Genomic DNA, 20,734 nt, shown 5'->3' on the forward strand with positions numbered 1-20,734 from the left:
TCGCCGTGGCCCAAGGACTCACTACACCTGCTTTAGAGGCGACCGTGCTCGCAACAGAATCCGAAGGTCTCCAAGCCCTCGGTTCGTCAGCAGCGTGGAGGACGCGCTCGTAACACATGGTGCATGCAGTGTAAAACTGATAGATCTTTTCAGTTATCTCATCAATTTGCTGTTGTTACAATGTAGTTCTATTGACTTTACAGAAGTTGATCTGAAGTTGTCCCTGCAACCCATGCAGCAGAGTGCTAGCTTCTGGCAGGATATATTTCATACCCTGTAACTTTACCCTATTTGTACTGTACATATTATTGACAGACACTTTTGATTACAAGGGGATAAATGACATGGAATTGTTTAGGGAACCATGATTACAAAGATGGAAACCATTTTGATCAGAAAGTCAGATTAATCCAAATATCTTCTTTTTAACTGGGTCCTGGAGGCAGAAGGAGCTAAAGAAGACAATTTTGATTGCCACAGGAAAAAAGTGTTTTACATTCATAACCAGTTTATCTCAAAATTGCCCACCCAAAATTGATGCAGCTAAAAGTCCTTACATTATTCCACAATGCGTGTATTTTTATTCACATTAATAAGAGGCATCCCGGGGGTGTTTTTAGATCAGGAGATGGTAAACATGCTTTGTAGACTGCCTTTTTAAATCTTCAGGAGCACTTTTCAAGCAAAATTCTACCCATGCAAAAAATCAGTTCATGTGACCAGGTGGAAATTGTAGCAGCAGCAGCAAGTTTAAAAGAGAAAGCACACACATTGTTTCACTTTGAGAATTGTGAAGAACACCCTTACATAGGAATATAATATAAGACTTGTCATACTGAGTAAGACCAAAGTTCTATGAAGCCCTATATCCTGTTTCCAACAGTGGCCAATCCAAGTCACAAATACCTGGCAAGATCCCATGGGATAGATAGATTCCAAGCTGCTTATCCCAAGAATAAGCAGTGAATTTCTGCAACTCTACCTTACTGATGGTTAATGTACTTTTCCTCCAGGAACTTGTCCAAACCTTTTTTAAATGCAGCTACACTAATAGCTTATACCACATCCTCTGGCAACGAATTCCAGAGCTTAATTATGCATTGAGTAAAAAAAATATTTTCTCTTATTAGTTTTAAATGTATTATCTAGTAACTTCATTGTGTGGCCCCTGGTCTTTGTACTTTTCGAAAGAGTAAACAACTGATTAACGTTTACTCATTCCATGCCACTCATTAATTTATAGCCATCTCTTCTCCAAGTTGATGACTCCTAACCTCCTTTAGCCTTTCTTCAAAGGGAAATTCTTCCATTCTCTTTATCATTTTTATTGCCCTTTTCTGTACCTTTTCTAATTCTGCTATATCTTTTTTTGAGATGTGGTGACCAGAACTGCATGCAATACTGAAGATGAGGTCACATCATGGAGCGACACAGAAACATTATGATATTCTCTGTTTTATTCTCCATTCCTTTCCTAATAATCCCTAGCATTCTATTTTCTTTCTTGGCTGCTGCTATACACTGAACAGAAGATTTCAATGTATTTTCAACAATAACACCTAGATCCTTTTCCTGAGTGGTGACTTCTAATGTGGAACCTTGGATTGTATAGCTATAATTTGGGTTACTCTTCCCTAAGTGCATCACTTTGCACTTGTCCACATTAACTTTCATCTGCCAATTGCATGACCAGTCTCCCAATTTTGCAGTGTTCTCTTCTAATTTCTCACAATCCTTTTGTGATTTAATAACTTTGAATAATTTTGTGTCATCCGCAAATTTGATCACCTCACTTGTTCCCATTTCCAGGTCATTTTTAAATATATTAAAAAGCAGTGGTCTCAGAATAGATCGCTGGTGCACTCCACTATTCACCTTTCTCCATTGCGAAAATTTACCATTTAGCCCTATTGGAGTAAAGTCCGCAGGTGAAATGTACTGTATATGCAGTCTTTGCCCCAGTGCAGACAACTTGAAAATTGCTTCCCAAAATGACTTCCTCAAGTGACAAAGAGGCAGTGGCTGAAGGGAATCCTGACTTCATGACCCAAGGTATCTCTTTAATCACAGTCCAGTGCTCTAACCACAAGTCCATTCTTCCCAATAAAGCTTGTAGTACTCATCCATCCTTTAGGTTACAACACAGATTTCTTACCATTTAAGAAACTGTATGTGTTGGCATTCTTTATTCAATTTGTACAAATATAGAGTGTTTACTTTCAAAGCAAATTGTTACAGTCAGAGGCACAAAAGAAATAATCTGTTCTCATAGGAGGCCAACTAGAGTTTGCTTACCAATTGGGACAGTGTTTCTAATGTTGTAGTGGTTGATCATCTGAGATCCAGTGATCACCAAGTGGTGTAGTTCAGCATTAGAGTGCAGGAAATGATTAATTCAAAGGCAAGGGTCCTAGGCTTCAGGAAAACTAACTTTGTTAAAATATGGGAGTACTGCAGGGACTTGCTAGCTGGATGGGAAAATCTAGAGGAAGTAGAAGAGCAGTGGGCAAAACTAAAAGGAGATATTATAAGGGCAACTAATCTTTTTGTTAAGAAAGAAAATAAAGAAAAAGGAAAAAGAGGCTGCTATAGTTTTCTAAAGAAGTAGCTGAAAAGGTAAGATAAAAAAGCTTAGCATTTATAAACTACAAGAGATTGCAGAAAGAGGAAAACAAGCAATAATATCTAGAAATGCAAAGATGCAAATGGAAGAAAAAATAGAAAAAAATGATAAAACAGGGGGAGAAGACCTTTTTTTTTTAGATATACTGTATTAGTGATTAAAGGAAGTGTAAAAGCAACATTGTGAGACTCAGAAGTGAAGAGGAAGAATATGTAGAGACTACCGAGAAAAAAGCGAAATTGCTTAACAAATATTTCTGTTCGCTATTCATTGTAGAAGAACCAGGAACAGGACCACAAAAAACAAACACAAGATTGTAAGTGAAATAAACCTCAAATGTTTTTCAGAATAGTATGTTGTGAGGAGCTAACTAAACTTAAAGTCAATAAAGTAATGGCGCTGGATCGGATACGTCTGAGAGTATTAAGGGAAAAGAGAAATTTTGGCAGTTCCACTGCTTCCTTGGAAGCACTGGATTAGAGAAAGGTGGATGTGGATTGGAGATGGGTGAATTAAGCCTGATACTTCACTTGGAATACATATCCAGCGCAACTCACTGCTTCAACGGCAGGGGGGAATAAAGAAAAGAGGAATTATATTCAGACAACAACCAACAAGGACTGAATGGCACAGGCTGGGTAAACAAATAAGCGTGGGAGTAGCTTGCTTATTGCAGCAGTTACTACCCCTAACCAATTAAGCTAGATACTTCACTTAGATGCAGCTCCAGCACTGCTTTCTACATCAATGACGGGGGTGGAAGCTAACTAGAACCAAAAAGTTACTAATAAGGGCCAAGAGTAACAGATAAGTATGAGAAAAAAAAAGTGTGAAAGCTTGCTGGGCAGACTGGATGGGCCGTTTGGTCTTTTTCTGCTGTCATTTCTATGTTTCTATGAGAATGTGGTTCCTGTTTACAAAAGTGGAAGTAAGGAGAAGGCTGGGAACTACAAGCTGATTAGTGGTGAGCAAATTAATGGAATCACTGCTAAAACCGAAGATAGAGCAGTTTCTGGAATCCAATGGATTGAAAGATCCGAGGCAGAGAGTTGGATCTAGATGTAGTATACTTGGATTTCAGTAAGGTCTTTGACATGGTTCGACATAGGTGACTTATAAATAAATTCAGCATGCATGGTATGGGCCTTAGAGTAACTGAATGAGTTAAAAACCGGTTGAGTGGTAGGTGACTGTGATGCAGTGCAGTACTGCCGGGGTCAGGAACAGACAAGACAACATAGGGCGGCAGGTAATACCAGAGCCAGACAGCAGAGGGCGCAGTTGAGGACAAGAAAAACTACAAATCCCAGGTTCTTAGAGCCACCACCTGACCCGTGGGGAGAGCCTGAAGGCGTACAGCTGGCAGACTCAGAGAATAACGAGTCAGACACAGGTGAACCGATGGAGTTAGAGGAAGAGGGCGTGCCTACATGGTGGCAATGGCCAGAAAAAGCCAGCTCTGGGAAGCAGGAGGAGGAGGAGATGGAGGTAGGTTCTGGGGGAGAAGAATCCTCCAGCTCTCATATGGATACAGAGTAGCCAGAAAGGGGAGAGGTATAACTTATACCTTAAAGGAAGTTGGGGAGAAGGGCTCTGAAGAGCCTGGTGTGTCTGGTATTTAAATATAGACGTGTGGGATGTGAGAGGTAACTCTGCGCAAGCACCGGGTGTGAGGGAGCTGGAGTGCTTGGGGGCAGGGTCATTTGTCTAGGTTTTGATCCACTCAGAACTGGTGGAGGCGGGGGGGATGAGAAGGAGTAAATGTAATAGATCCATCTATTGCCTTATAAAATGCTTTGAAGAAACTGTCTCTCTGTGTTATCTTTGGGGGATTGGGGGCTGTTTCACCCCCAACTCCGTACAAGGAGAACCCGGAAGCCCAGCAAAGCCAGGGCCTGCTGAGACCCGAACCCAAGGAGTTACGAGCGGCTGACGGACTCCCGGGATATCAGGGACTCACAAAAGGCCTGAGCAAGAGGCAGAGTACCAGCACCCAGGGCAGCGCTAGCGGTGAGCCATTACATTTGGTGGCAGCAGTGGGATTGTGCGGAACTTGCCATCCAGAGGAGCCGGGAGGAGGAAAAAGGACATACCAGGGCATTTACTGATCTGGTGAAGGTAAATGTAGATCAGACAGCCTAAAAGAGGATTGCCAGCAGGGCGGAGAAGAAGCTAAGCTGCAGCGAGGGCAGTAGCCCTGAGGAAAAAAAATAAATTTTTTTCTTTTCGTCTCACGCTTTTTCTGCTAGTGAACTAATAGCCGCTGGTAAGCAGCTAGAGCTACGGGGCGGGAATATCCCGGATAAGGAGCAAGAGGGGTCAAGTGTTGAAAGGCCACACTTGGGTCCCGTCATGTTGGGGTTTTTTTTGCAGAGATGGCATCAGACGATGTATTGAAGTGGTTAACCGCCCAGATGCAGCAGCAGCAGGAAGGAATGCAGCAGCTAATGCGCCAGATGATGGAACTACAGCAACAGCAACAACGTCCGTTGCTACAGCTTCTAGACGAACAGCGAAAGGTTACACAACTATGCGTGGCACAGCTCACCACAGGACCCTCAGGTACCCCACAGCAGATCCCGGGGGCTGCGGGACTTGGACAGACTGAAGCCCCGCTGAACATTCAGTTGGAAAAGATGGGGCCGGGTGATGACCCGGAAGCCTTTCTTATTACTTTTGAGTGGGTGGCCACTGTGGCAGGCTGGCCTCGCGAACAATGGACTGCCAGGCTAGCGCCCTGTTTAACTGGAGCGGCTCAGGCTGCCTACCGGGCTTTGGCACCGGAGCAGGCCACGAATTATGCAGTCTTGAAGGCGGCTATTCTGGACAAGCTAGGGATAACCCGGGACTGGTATCGCCGTCAATTCAGGGTGACTTGTTTTCAGGCCAGAGATAGGCCTCGTGCTCTTGCCCAGCACTTAAAAGACTTGGCATATAGCTGGCTAGATCCCAAGGGTAAGACCATAACAAAAATAATGGGGATGATTGTGTTAGAGCGTTATATAGAGGCGCTACCTCCCATGATGAGGAATTGGGTGGTCCTCCAAGGCGTGACCGGGCTCGAGAGAGCCGTGGTGAATTCAGAAAGATATTTAGAGGCCGAAGCAGCATTAGGGGATGGCTCGACCTCTGCAAAAGCCAAAGGGTCTAGGGAGATAGGAAGAGAACCACGACGCTCCCATAACCTTACGTGACAAATCCCCGAAGGTAGAAGGGGCGACCCATTCGCAAGAGAGGCAGGGTCGGAGCGGGGAACCCCCTTGGAAGCCCAGGGCGCTTAGGTGCTTTCATTGTGGGGAACCAGGACACTTCCAGAGGGAGTGTTCTCGCCTAGCAGTAGGGTATGCTCAACCTCCAAAGCGGGGAGGGAGCGAAGCCTCGAGGGGGCAAAGTCCATATTTTCAATGGGTTAGGATCAACGGGCACCTTATTCAAGCTCTCATAGATACGGGCACTAGTCAGTCGCTGATTTCGGGGAAAACAGCTATGGCCATAGGAATAAACTTACCACAAACCCAAAAGGGGGAGGCACTGATACGTTGCATGCATGGGGAAGTAATTAAGCATCCGGTGCATGAGGTTATCATTCAGTGGGTCCCCTATGAGGATGTATTGGAAGTGGCCCATGGGGAGAGGTTACCGGTACCCCTCATATTGGGACGGGACTGGAAGCACCTCGCGGAGGTACTCAGAGATAAACAAACTATTGTGACTACTAGGGCGCAGGCCCAAGCGCAGGTTGCCGCTGACCCCGAACCAGTAATCGGGGAGGTTTTCCCTTCAAGGAGGAGGGAGTAGTAGGGGATCCTGGGGTAAGTCGCAAGCCCCGCGCCAAGAGAAAGAGGGAAAAACGGTGACAGGCGGACTTTTGGGAAGGGGAAGAAGGGAAGCACACTAGCCAGATAGTGGGAACCCTGTTAGACCAGTTTCCGGAATTTAGGAGGGAACAGGCCAAGGATCCTGCTCTGAAGGCGGCTTGGGAACAAGCAAAAATATCCAATCCTCATATTGCCAATAAAGGAACTGTAGTGTATCCCTATTTTATGGTCCAGAGAGGTTTGCTCTGTAGGGTAGAAGAAGGGCTAGCTGGTCAGGAGCCCCATAAACAGCTGTTGGTGCCCACCTGCTTCCAGAAAGACGTTCTGTCCTTGGCCCACGAGCATCCTCTGGCAGGCCATTTAGGCATGCATAGCACTCTGGCCAGGCTCAAGAGGAGATTCTTTTGGCCAGGAATATATAGCATGGTCAGGAAGTTTTGTAACTCATGCCCCAATTGCCAACTAGTCTCGCCAAGAATACCCTCTCGTGCACCCCTGGTACCCTTGCCGGTAGTACACTCACCTATGGACCACATAGCGGTAGATATAATTGGTCCGTTAGAAAAGACTAAGAGGGGACACCAGTACATCCTAGTGGTTTTGGACTATGCCACGAGATTTCCCTGGGCCATCCCCTTGAAGTCCACGGGAGCCAAAGTGGTAGCACCTGAGTTGATTAAGATCTTCTGTCAGTTCGGTTTTCCCCAGGAAATATTAACGGATAGAGGGACCAATTTTATGTGCCGAGAGTTGGCAGGTTTATGGGCTCAGTTTGGCATCAAGCATACACGCACTGCTGCATATCACCCCCAGACAGATGGCCTGGTAGAGCGCTACAACCAAACTTTAAAGGCCATGATGCGCAGTTGTTTGGAGAGGGATTCTGGGGACTGGGACCGACTCATTCCCTTTTTGTTGTTCGCCTCGCGGGAGGTACCACAAGCCTCCACCGGGTTTTCCCCATTCGAATTAATTTTTGGATGACAGCCCAGAGGTTTGCTAGACGTCCTTCAGGAGCAGTGGAGCGGGGTGGAAGCGGATCCACGAGACATAATAAGTTATGTGGGCAGTTTGAGGCAGCATGCGGAAACTGCTTTGGGCATAACCCACGAGAATTTGAGGCGGGCTCAGGAGAGACAGAAGCAGTATTATGACCACGGGGCGAGAGACCGGGAATTCCAGGAGGGCGACCAGGTCTTGATACTGGTGCCCACCTCTCCTAATAAGCTTTTAGCCAAATGGAAGGGCCCAGGGAGGATAGTAAAGCACCTAGGACCCCTAAACTATCAAGTTAAGGTGGGTCTCAAGCGACCTCAGGTATATCGTATAAACTTGCTCAAACCCTGGATAGAGAGGGAGAGCATGACTGCCGGCATAGTGCCTGATGAGGAGGTGGATTTGGGCCCCCAGGTACAGGAACTGGATCAAAGTGAAGGTGTAAAAATAGGAGCGGACCTAACTCCCTTGCAGAGAGTGCAGATAGAAAGGGTGGTTAGGCAAGCAGGAGATGTGTTTTCCCCGCTGCCAGGGCGGACATCTTTAATTACGCATTCCATACAAACGCCACCTGGGAAGGTGGTTAGGAGGAGGCCTTACCGTTTGCCAGAGGCCATGCAGGTGGAGGTCATGAGACAAGTAGGGGAGATGTTGCAGTTAGGCGTCATCGAGGAATCCAGTAGCGCCTGGTGTAGCCCCATAGTTCTAGTGCCAAAGCCGGATAAGACCCTACGCTTTTGCACAGACTTTAGATTGGTGAACGCTATTTCTAGTTTTGACGCTTATGCTATGCCCCGAGTTGACGATTTGGTGGAGAGACTAGGGACGGCCCACTATTTAACCACATTAGACCTAACGAAGGGGTATTGGCAAATACCTTTGGAGGAAAAGTCACAGGAAAAAACCGCATTTGCCACCCCAGCCGGCTTGTATCAGTGTGTATGCATGCCGTTTGGCCTGCAGGGCGCCGCTGCCAGCTGTCAGCGCCTCCTGAACATAGTGTTACGCCCACACATAGGCTATGCCGCTGCCTACATGGATGATGTCATAGTCTACTCCACAGATTGGGCGTCTCACTTGGTAAAAGTTAAAGCCGTGCTACAGTCACTAAGGGAAGCTGGCTTGACAGCCAACCCCGTGAAATGCCGGATAGCGCAACGGGAGGTCAAGTACCTGGGGCATCTAGTAGGAAAAGGGGTGGTCAAACCCCTAATTGATAAAATTCAGTGTATCAGGGACTACCCTCGACCAGAGACACAGAAACAATTACAAGCCTTCTTGGGTTTGATGGGCTATTTTAGGCGGTTTATACCTCGTTTCGCTGACCTAGCTTGTCCTTAAATGACATGCTAAGAAAAGGGGCACCGAACCAGTTACGGTGGGCCCAGCTAGCAGCGGAAGGTTTGATCGCCTTAAGCGAGCCTTGTGCCAGGATCCGGTATTAAAGGCAGTTGACTTTACCCTCCCCTTTGTATTGCAAACGGATGCCTCGGGGACGGGATTGGGGGCAGTTCTCTCCCAAATTGACCATGGTGAGGAGCACCCTGTACTATATCTCAGTCGAAGGCTGCACTTGCACGAACAAAAATACGCCACTATTGAAAAGGAGTGCTTGGCGGTTAAATGGGCGATAGACTCGCTAAGGCATTATCTAGCCGGGCGCTCCTTTGTACTAGTCACTGACCATGCACCGTTAAAATGGCTCAACGTTATGAAGGAGTCTAACGCACGGCTAACCAGGTGATACCTGGCATCACAAACATACCGCTTTGAGGTCCGCCATAGGGCTGGCAGGGACCATGTCAATGCGGACTTCCTGTCTCGCTTGGGGGAGGAGGCTGGAACTCCTGGGTCCAAGAGTTCCAGGGTTTTTAAAGGGTGTGTGTGTGTGTGTGTGTGTGTGTGATGCAGTGCAGCACTGCCGGGGTCAGGAACAGATAAGACAACATAGGGCGGCAGGTAACACCAGAGCCAGACAGCAGAGGGCGCAGTTGAGGACAAGAAAACTACAAATCCCAGGGTCTTAGAGCCACCACCTGACCCGTGGGGAGAGCCTGCAAGCGAACAGCTGGCAGACTCAGAGAATAACGAGTCAGACACAGGTGAACCGATGGAGTTAGAGGAAGAGGGCGTGCCTACATGGTGGCAATGGCCAGAAAAAGCCAGCTCTGGGAAGCAGGAGGAGGAGGAGATGGAGGTAGGTTCTGGGGGAGAAGAATCTTCCAGCTCTCATATGGATACAGAGTAGCCAGAAAGGGGAGAGGTATAACTTATACCTTAAAGGAAGTTGGGGAGAAGGGCTCTGAAGAGCCTGGTGTGTCTGGTATTTAAATATAGATGTGTGGGACGTGAGAGGTAACTCTGCGCAAGCACCGGTTGTAAGGGAGCTGGAGTGCTTGGGGGCAGGGTCATTTATCTAGGTTTTGATCCACCCAGAACTGGTGGAGGCGGGGGGATGTGAAGGAGTAAATGTAATAGATCCATCTATTGCCTTATAAAATGCTTTGAAGAAACTGTCTCTCTGTGTTATCTTTGGGGGATTGGGGGTTGTTTCACCCCCAACTCCGTACAAGGAGAACCCGGAAGCCCAGCAAAGCCAGGGCCTGCTGAGACTCAAACCCAAGGAGTTACGAACGGCTGACGGACTCCCGGGATATCAGGGACTCACGAAAGGCCTGAGCGAGAGGCAGAGTACCGGCACCCAGGGCAGCACTGGCGGTGAGCCGTTACAGTGACAAAGGGTAATGATACATAGAATTCACTCTAAGGAGGGGGCATTGTTAGTGATATGCCTCAAGGATCATCCTTGGACTATTTCTTTCCAACATTTTTTGTGAGGATGTTACAAATGATAGAAAAGCTTTGCATTTTTACATATGATACCAAAATCTGCAACAAGGTAGACAACCAGGAAGGTGTGGAAAATATGAGGCAGGATCCAGCAGATACATTTAAATGATAACAAATGCAAATGTATTTAGGATGCAAAAACCCGAGGGAGAAGTTCAGTGTACATAAGAACATAAGAAATGCCATGCTGGGTCAGACCAAGGGTCCATCACGTCCAGCATCCTGTTTCCAACAGAGGCCAAACTAGGCCACAAGAACCTGGCAATTACCCAAACACTAAGAAGATCCCAAGCTACTGATGCAATTAATAGCAGTGGCTATTCTCTAAGTAAACTTGATTAATAGCCGTTAATGGACTTCTTCTCCAAGAACTTATCCATACCTTTTTTGAACCCAGCTACACTAACTGCACTAACCACATCCTCTGACAACAAATTCCAGAGTTTTATTGTGTGTAGAATTTATCCTCACCAACAATAATTTATCCTCACCAACAAGCCATTTATGTACATATGTTAGATACTATAGTCTAATGTTCCATGTACTCCTGTTAGTTCTGTTACAACTTGTTATATTTATTACCATGTTATAATGTAAAATATTCTTGTTATATTTATTACCATGTTATAATGTAAAATATTCTTATATCTATTTAATACCATGTTATAATGTAAAATAGGGCTGTTACCACCCTATTCCTTTAGTTATCTGGAAACCGATGTGATATCTCGATCGAATGTCGGTATATAAAAGAAATAAATAAATAAATAAATAAATAAATTCTTATAAGTATGGAAGACTGGGATTTGGGGGTCATCATATCAGATATGTTGTGAGCCATGGCCACCTGCGGCTGCAACCCCCTACCTGAGCTGTGGCATCGGGCTGCCACGGCAGTGCCCGGGGAACCCAGGCCGTTCTTCCTGCACTTCCCCGCAGTGATGGCCGGCGGGGGAGATGCTCCAGGCCTCCCCTCACGGCCTCGGGCCATTCTGCAGGGCTTCCGGGAGCCAAGATGGCTGCCCTGCCCTTAGGTGCGAGGCTGCGCCTCCTTGGCTGATTTAAAGGGGCCTCATCCTCCAAATTACCTGCACCTGTTTCCAATGGACTAGACCAGGGGAAGTATAAAAGGAGACTTCCTCCGGTCACTCCTCGACTTGGCAACTTGTTTGCTACAAGGCTGCTCGCTCCGGTGAGTCTCCTGGTGCTTCGGTTCCTGATTCCTGATTCTTGATTCTTCTTGGTGATTCCTCGGAGTGTGACTTCGGACTGGAAAGCGGTGATTCCTCAGTGTGTGACTTCGGACTGGCAAGCGGTGATCCCTCGGTGTGTGACTTCGGACTGGCAAGCGGCGATCCTCTGGTACTCGACCTCAGACTTCTCTTGGACCATTCTCCTTCAAGGGCCCACCTAAGTCCCAGCGGCCCGGGTCCCTACAGGCTTCTCCCGGGGGGACCGTAGGCTTCCAGTGGCGAAGATCCAGTTGGCCCTTGCATCAACCTCACACCTCGCCGACCTCTCAAAGATCCACCTAAGTCCCAGCGGCCGGGTCCCTACAGGCTTCTCCCGGGGGGACCGCAGGCTTCCAATGGCGAAGATCCAGTTGGCCCTTGCACCGACTCCACATCTCTTCGACCTCTCCTAAGGTCGTACCAATCTCCCCGTCGGTCCAAGGGTTCACGATTCCTCCTGGTCATAACAAGATGATCTTAAGGTGTCCAGATAGGTGAATAAAGTGACTTCAAAAGCCAGAAGGATGTTTGGCTGTATAGGAAGAGGAATGGTCAGCAGAAAAAGGGAGGTGATATTGCTCCTGTATAAGTCCCTGTACAGACCTCATTTGGAGTGCCGTGTGCAGTTCTGGCGAGTGCATCTTCAACAGGATATAGTTGATGTGGATGGGCAGACTAGATATGCTATATGGTCTTTTTCTTCCATCGCATTTCTCTGTTTCTATGTAAGTCATCTTCCATTTAGATTGGTGGGTAGGAATAACAGTTTAACACTTCATTCCCTTACGCAAGCTGAACTTTTCATTCCACTGTAATAACTCTTTTCATTGGGAAAACATTTAAGAGGGCAATTTTCAAAATAATGTATAACTTATCCAGCTAAAGCTAACCGGATAAGTATCCCTCATTTACATGTCAATTTTAAAAGTGTTGCTCTCGCAGAAATGCCCACATATGTGCGTATGTGGGCCGAGCACAAGCAACGCAGGTTTTAAAAAGCCGCAAATTACACATGTATGTACCCATGCATGCATGAGGAATAAAAAGAAGGAAAAAGGGGCAGGGCATGGATGGGGCATGGGCGTTCCAGGGTGGGGCCAACACTTTCAAATGTAACTCTGTATATTAAAACCGAAAAATGCAGCATGCACAAGATATCCGCATAACTTTACTGCTTCTCCTGATAAGCAAGTCTGTAGATCTGGAGTTTTAGGGGCCATAGGACATGGCGAGGAGTCTGGGTGAACTGGGCGTCGTACAGGATGAAGTACTACAGGGGTCTGAAAGACCTTAATATTAACTGGACAAAGTGGTGGAGTAATTGGAAAATTGGGAAAGTGACTCACACCAGCATGTTTTAAAATCCGCACACATATGCACAAAAAAACCTACAAAGTCCTATGGAAGACGCATGCGTTAACTGTGCTCAAGTAACCTCTTAAAATTAGGAGCATGGCTGGGTATAAAATTTCCAGCCATGCTCCATATGATTGCCTCAGCACCAGATCTCCCTGTTTGGATGCAGTGCATGTTATTCCTATATTGGTTCCTGATCATGCATTGGTTCTTGATTCTGCTTCGGATCCTGTTTGTCTTGCCCAGCCTGACCTGCCTTGTCCAGCCTGCCTTGTCCAACATGACTTGCCTTGCCCAGCCTATCTTGCCTAGTTCCTCCTGTCTTGCTCAGTCCAGCCTGCTGTGTCCCTGGCTTCCCTTCATCCTGGCCGTTCTTCAGTCTACTTGCCACTGACCTCAGCCTTGGATCCAGATCTCTCTCTTGCCTGCCGCCTACTCTGATCTCAACTATGAACTCTCTCCATGCTCTGTTGGCTGCCTGCCTTGACCTCCGGCTAGCTCCTGGTAATTGTCTCACCACAGCCTGTCCTTGGCCTTGCCCCAGACTCTTTCTCTCTCTCTAGGCCCTGTGGGATCCTCACCTAACCCTTCCAGCCTAGAACCCAAAGGCTCAACTTGCAGGAAACATGGATGGTATAGATGAAGCACCAGTCTTGTCCCCTGTCCAGGGTACATTCACCAGTTGCTGGCATGGGTCTAGTAGATTTGCCTACTAGGCTGTGTCAAACATGCTGCAGCACAAGGATCCACTATCCTTACAAGTCGCTGAGGCTTGTAAGAACCTGGTGGACTCGTCTGCACTTCAGGCCACACCTGGTCTACCTCAGCGTATCCAGCATCAACAGAACTTGCTGAACCAAGTGACTGGTCTACTTGAGAGGATGGCGGTACAAATGGACTTGATACAGGCACAGCTGTTGTCACTGGCTCCAGTTTCTTTTCCTACAACCTTGCCTTCACCCAAGCCTGCTGGCCTTCTGCTGCAGCTTCTGCCACCTCCCAGATATCCGGGGGATGCCAAGGAGTGCAGGGACTTTATTAACCAATGTAGAATGCACTTCATAAGAATATAAGAACATAAGAAAATGCCATACTGGGTCAGTCCAAGGGTTCCTCAAGCCCAGCATCCTGTTTCCAACAGTGGCCAATCCAGGCCACAAGAACCTGGCAAGTACCCAAAGATGACATACATATTGTCTCTCTTCACTAGATCTGCACTTTCCTGGGCCTCCCCAGTGTGGGAGAGAGAAGATCAAATCCTTTAGAACTTGAATCTCTTCCTGTAACAGTTCTGGTTGGTGTTTGATGAACCAGGCCATACTACCTCAGGCACTATGGAATTATTGAAAATCCATCATGACTTGTATCTCAGGCAATATGCTGTTCATTGGGAGACCTGAGAGGAGAGTGTTGTGTTTTGGACTTTGAAGTGTGGGCTTCACATGGGGCCACCATGCATTAATATGCATCATCTGCAGGCTTGTTAGCATTATTGCTGGCATACTAGTAATATGTACCCTTTGTGCTATTGTTCAACTCCATGTAAATGTATGTGCATAATTTTAGCAACATAAAAAGCCGATCTTCAAATATGCCCCTACATTCATTAAGCCACAATGTTTTATTGCAGGAGGGGTTGCACTATAATGAGGGGTGTTGCCACAATAATGGGGCCCCTCCCCCAAAAACCTTTGTGTCTCTGTGGTGTGTTGTTTTGTCTTGCAGCCAAATACCATAGGACAAAAAATGTGCCTAGTGGCCCTTTAACGCAATAGCGGCCTCAACCTCATGGAACTGCCATCGCCTTAAAGGACTGCTGGCCCAAAGAATAATAATCGTGGCAAAGAGGGGAGATTGAGCAAGGGTCAGGGCTGACCCCACGCTAGGTGGTCCCAACTCCCCCAAATAAAAAAAAAGTTAACATGTAGTCATGACCCCTCCAACCCAAAGACCTTTATTTATTTATTATATACCGATATATCACATCGGTTTACATTCAGGTACTGTAGGTATTTCCCTATCCCCAGAGGGCTTACAATCTAAGTTTGTACCTGAGGCAATGGAGGATAATAAAGTGACTTGCCCAAGGAGCAACAATGGGACTTGAACACTGGTCTCCTGGTTCGTAGCCCACTGCTCTAACCACTAGGCTATTCCTCCTCCCATCAATAAAATATTTTGACCCAGTCCCTCAACCCCTCTCTCCCACCCAAAGAGCATCAATAAAATTAGTGCCCCCAAGAGCGAAAAAGAAAATTAGTGTCCTGAGCCCCGTGCACCCTTTCCATACCCAACATTCTCCCGCACCCCACAAAACCTTACATTTAAGAAGGGGCTCCTATACTGATGCCAGGTGCACCCAGACAGCTGATGCCATTTTCCAAAAAGGCACCTGACCTTGCCTCAGCCATGTGACTGGGGTAAGGTCTGAGGATTGGACCTCAGCACGTGGCCTGGGTCCGATCCACAGACCTTACCCCAGTTGGTGCAATTTTGGAAAATGGCACTGACTGGGCTGGGTGCAAGAGTGCAACCAGCCCCAGCTCAGGAGCCCTTTATTCAAAGTAACATTCCTGGGGGTGCAGGAGGAGGGTGGGTATGAGAAGAGGGGTACTTGGCTCAGGGCCCTAATTTTGTTTTTAAGCTCTCGAGGGAGAGCATGGCCCTGATTTTATTGATGCTCTTTGGGGGTTGGGGAGCCAGAGAACTGGACCAAGATACTTTATGGATGTATCTGAGGGGATTGGGAGACCAGGCCAAGATACCTTATTGATGGCCTTTGGGAGGGAGGGGGACCGGGCCAAGATATCTTATTGATGGTCTTCGGCGGGGGAAGGAGGGTGAGGGGGTACGTCTCCGTGTGACCTCATGTGAACTTTTTTTTACCTGGGGGAATCAGGATTGCCTCAACTGGTGGCCCCTGGTTGAGATGGGGGTCAGCTGTAACCCCCTGCTCAACCTCCCCTCTTTGCTGCATTTTTTTTGTTTATCGCCAGTTGTTGCCGCTTTTCCAAGAGGTGTAGATATTTTATTGCAGCTGACCACCTTCTCTGTGGGCCGCAATAAAATATTTGCATAGGATTGCTTATGCATGACCTTCTTTGCATGCATTTGTATTAGTCATGCATGCAAATTGCATGTATGGAAGGTCATTGTAATAGGGGAGGGAACATGGGTGGGGAGATGCAAAATATTGATTATATCATGCAATATCGCTGCAATAGTGCTCTATCACGTGATATACATGATATAACACGCGTTAGAGAACAACTGCGGCTTGATACTTCTCCTTGATGGTTTGTATGAGTAACTTGTGTTTGCAAATCATCTGGGTTTGTGCAGGCCGAAAAGTATATATGTACTATTGCTCTTAGATGCCCTCTATCGCGTATACCACGTGATAGAGCACTATTGCTGCGATATTGCATGATATAATCGATATTTTGCATCTCCCCACCCAGTTTCCCTTCCCTATTACAATGACCTTCAATGGCAGGGGGAATGAAGATAAGAGGATTTACATTCAGACAACTACCAACAAGGACTGAATTGCATAGTCTGGGTAAACAAATAAGCGTGGGAGTAGCTTGCCTGTAGCGGCGATTACTACCCCGAACCAATTAAGCCTGATACTTCACTTTAAATACATATAGGGGTAGATTTTCAAAGGGTTACGTACATAAGATACGCGCGTAACCCCTGAAAACCTGCCCCTGCCTGTCCTTGTGCATGCAAGCCCCGGGATGCGCGTATGACCCAGGGCTTCGAAAAAGGGGCATTCCGGGGGCGGGGACGGGGGCGGGTCACTGGTCCAGGAGCGTTCAGGGGCGGGGCCGAGGCCTCCTCCTTTGTGGCCCTGCCGAGGGATGGCGTGCCAGCAGCCAGCCGGTGCGCGCAAGTTACGCCTGCCCAGTGGCAGGCGTAACTTCGACAATAAAGGACGGGGGGGGGGGGTTTAGATAGGGCTGGGGAGCGGGTTAGGTAGGGAAAGGGAGGGGAAGGTGGGGGGAGGAGGAAGGAAAGTTCCCTCCGAGGCCACTCTGACCTTGTGCACGCCGACCCCGGATTTTATAACATGCGTGCGGCTGCGTGCGCATGTTATAAAATTGGGCATAAATTTGTTCGCGCCGGGTTGCGCGCACAAATCTACGCCCGCACAAATCTACGCCCGCACGTATGTCTGAAAATCTACCCTCATACAGCACAGCTCACTGCTTCAATGGCAGGGGGAATGAAGATAAGAGGATTTACATTCAGACAACTACCAACAATGAACTGAATTGCATAGTCTGGGTAAACAAATAAGCATGGGAGTAGCTTCCTTGTTGTGGAAGTTACTATCCTGAACCAATTAAGCCTGATACTTCACTTTGAATACATATACAGAGCAGCTCACTGCTTCAACGGCAGGGGGAATGAAGAAAAGAGGATTTATATTAAGACAACCAACAAGGGCTAAATTGCACAGGCTGGGTAAACAAATAACCATGGGAGTAGCTTGCTTATTGCGACGGTCACTACCCCTAACCAATTAGGCTTGATACTTCACTTTTATGCAGTTCCAGCACTGCTCTCTGCATCAATAGCAGGGGTGGAAGGAAATTAGAACCAAAATTTTACCAATAAGGGCCCTGACCTCAGTGGTCAGAGTAACAGATAAATATGAGAAAAATAACTGTGAAAGCTTGCTGGGCAGACTGTATGGGCCGTTTGGCCTTCTTCTGCCATCATTTCTATGTTTCTTGAAAATTTACCCTCATAACACTTAAATTATTTTTACAGTATAGTAGCCACAGGAATGTGAGATGCATGTACTTTGAATATCTGTTGCAGCATTTAACTTGTTTTACTGATTTACAATTTAGGAGCTCGGTCACCCTGTAGAAGAGAACAATTATACAGATGCAGGTAAGATAAAAATGATTTTCTGTGTAGCATGTTTGTTGAATTATTCTGAGTTTTAAGTCTAGATGATGAATACACAGGAGTGTGTAATGCACCTGTATGAAAGAGTGTCTGTATGCACCTTACCTTCAGGCCGATACAGTAAAGTTCGCAGGAGAGCGGGCGAGCACCCGCTCTCCCGGCGCACGCTCAGGCCAGTGTCCTGTGCACGCGATTCAGTAAACCAAAATATTTAAATTAGGCCAATCTGCCCCTGCGCATGCCCTATCGGGGGATCGGGCTTCCCTGGTGGGCCGGTCTAGCTGGTCACGTGGTCTCGACCGCATGGCTCTTCCTCAGCCCAGTCTCAGCGCCTCCCAGCCAGCCCCCGCCTGAGACCAAGCCAGCGGGGGCCGAAGAAATAAAAATCGAGGCTGAAGAAAAGAAGATCAGTCAGCCCCATGAGAGACCAAGCCGGTGGGGGCCAAATAAATTAAAATCGAGGCCGGCGGCGGCAGAGGCCAAAGAAAAGATGGGCGCCGCCCAGCCAGCCCCTGCTTGAGGCTGGCTGGGAGGCACCCATCTTCTTTTCTTTGGCCTCCGCCGGCCTCGATTTTAATTTCTTCGGCCCCCCCTATCTTCGGCCCCCGCCGGAGACCAAGTCGGGGGGCCGAAGAAACTAAAATCGATGCCGGTGGGGGCCGAAGAAGTGAACACAAATTCTGCTAACCGCCGCCAGAGACCAGCTGTTCAGCTGGGGGCCTTAGATCGGAAGGGTGCTTGTGTGTGTGTGTGTGTAAGGAATGGTGCTTCTGTGTGTGTTGTGTGTATGTGAGAAAGGAATGGTCCTTCTATGTGTGTTGTGGGTATGTGAGAAAGGAATCTACCAGTTTAAAAAAAAAAATGAAATGTGATAATACATATACCTCAACTTTTGTGCTGGTAGCGCAACTTTTGAAAAGTTGGATGAAAGATGAAATTACTGAATTTTAAGCATCCCTCTTTTGGAAAATAAAATTTAGAAAAGTGGGTAGAGACAAATACTAATGCAAAAAAAAATTAAAATATTTAAAATGTTCATCTCAGCAAAATCACAAATTTAAGATACTGATGCCAGGTGGGGTTTGGAGTTTTTTTGAAGCATAATTTAAGCATGAAGACTAGAATAGTTCCAATCTGAAACAGTTTTGCTATTTTTTTTAAGCCTTTAGAAAATGTATATTTTTAAATGACTAAGACTGGAATCTTCCCATTTAAAAGGGAAGTTGACTAAGGATGTCTTTCGGTTCCATATCTCCCACATGAATAATCATATGACTGATAGTTTGAAGAAAGACACTTGCTTTATTGCCTGAAAGTGTAAAACAAGAGAAGCTGTACGGTGTGGGTGGCTGTCCCTTGGGAGGACAGAACCTGAAGGAAGGGTGTCATTTCACCTTCTAATAGGAATGTGGTTTTCTTATTTAATGGTTGGGATCATCACTTTCACTTTTAGTAAAAGTGAAAATGCTGCAAGTCTGAAAGCAAGGTGCTTCTGTGAGAGTGTAATGTGTGTGTGAGACAGGGAGGGTGCTTCTGTATGTGTGTGGTGTATATGTGAGTCAGGGAGGGTGCTTGTGTGTGTGCAAGAGAGATGGAGCATGTTTTTGGCCTGCTTGTGGCTGTGAGAGAGGGCATGTGTGTGATTGAGCCTGTTTGTAAGTGAGATAGAACATGTGTGTGATTGAGAGCTTGTGTGTAAGTGAAATAGAGAGAGCATGTGTGTGATTGAAATCCTGTGTGTAAGAGGGAGCGAGAGCATTGTGTGATTGAGAGAGACTGGCCAGAGAGGTGACGTGTGTATGTGTGAGACTGATCAGGGAGATGACTGGTATGTGTGTGCTTGTGTGGGTGTGAGAGAGAGACTGGTTGGGGAGATGATTGGTGTGTGAGAGACAGAAACTGGTCTTAAGGGTATGACTGGTGTGTCTGTGTGAGAGAGAGAGAGAAGAGACTGGTTGTGGTCCCTAAGGAAGAGGACCGTGAGGACAGCTTCAACTGCTACTGCTGCGTCTGGTGTGGCCTGCAAAGGAAAGGAATAGAACTGCTGGAGAGGGTAAGTATTGGTGGCTTTTTAAGTTCATTTTTCTTGATTGACTACCATTTTAATTATTGGGTAGTATGTGATGTGTCTGCTGTTTGAAATATTTTATTGGTGTTTGGTAAAGGTTTCAAAATTTGCTTGAGTCTTTAATTATTGGATATTCTATTCATCAGCTGTTTTGAAATTATTTTATTAGTATGATTTTATAATTATGATTCATGATTTATATATCTTGATTTTATTGATTGTTTCATGAGGAAAGGTGACATTTTTGTTTTTCCATTGTTGCACTGTATAGAGTCTGGCGTGATACATTTTACAGTTTAGTTTTTGTCTGCACATTTCTATTTATACTTTATGTGGCTTTATTCTGTATTTGGTGAGAGTTTGTGTTTTGCATGCAAAGACTGAGATGAAGCATTCTTTTAGCATGTGGTTTCTCTGTAGGGATCTATAGTAGCTTGGCCTGTCCTGTTTTCCTGATAGGAGGTGTATTGATATTTTAGATTCTGGTGTAATATTTGTGGTATTCTTTTTCATAGGTGGGGTTGTTATTCTTTGAGTTTTGGCAAATAGTACTGTGTTGATACAGGAGGACCATGCCGAAATATAGGGGTGTGTATATATTGATGTAAATTATATTGTATATGTAATTGGGTACCCATGGGCCAGTATGGAGAAAAATCCCCCGGGCCACTATTTTCCCTCAATCCGCCCCTGGGCCCCTCAATCCACCCCTAGAGCCTCTTTTTGGACAGGAGCGGCGGCTGTCAGTGGGTTTGACAGCCGACGCTCAATTTTGCCGGCATCGGTTCTCGAGCCTGCTGACAGCCACGGGTTCGGAAACCGGACGCCAGCAAAATTGAGCGTCCGGTTTTCAACCCGCGAACCA

General features: G+C 46.7%; 1 protein-coding gene across 2 annotated transcripts in view; it reads left to right on the forward strand.

Annotated features, from left to right (window-relative positions):
• Window positions 1-20,734, forward strand: part of SPEF1 (sperm flagellar 1) — a 157,342-nt gene that overhangs the window by 56,007 nt on the left and 80,601 nt on the right. For both annotated transcript variants that reach the window (XM_029594167.1, XM_029594163.1), the window contains exon 4: window positions 17,741-17,783. In XM_029594167.1, coding sequence (XP_029450027.1) covers window positions 17,741-17,783 — 43 coding nt within the window. The remainder of the gene's footprint in view (window positions 1-17,740; window positions 17,784-20,734) is intronic.

This window comes from Rhinatrema bivittatum, chromosome 1, assembly GCF_901001135.1.
Source record: "Rhinatrema bivittatum chromosome 1, aRhiBiv1.1, whole genome shotgun sequence".
Taxonomy (NCBI): Eukaryota; Metazoa; Chordata; class Amphibia; order Gymnophiona; family Rhinatrematidae; genus Rhinatrema; species Rhinatrema bivittatum.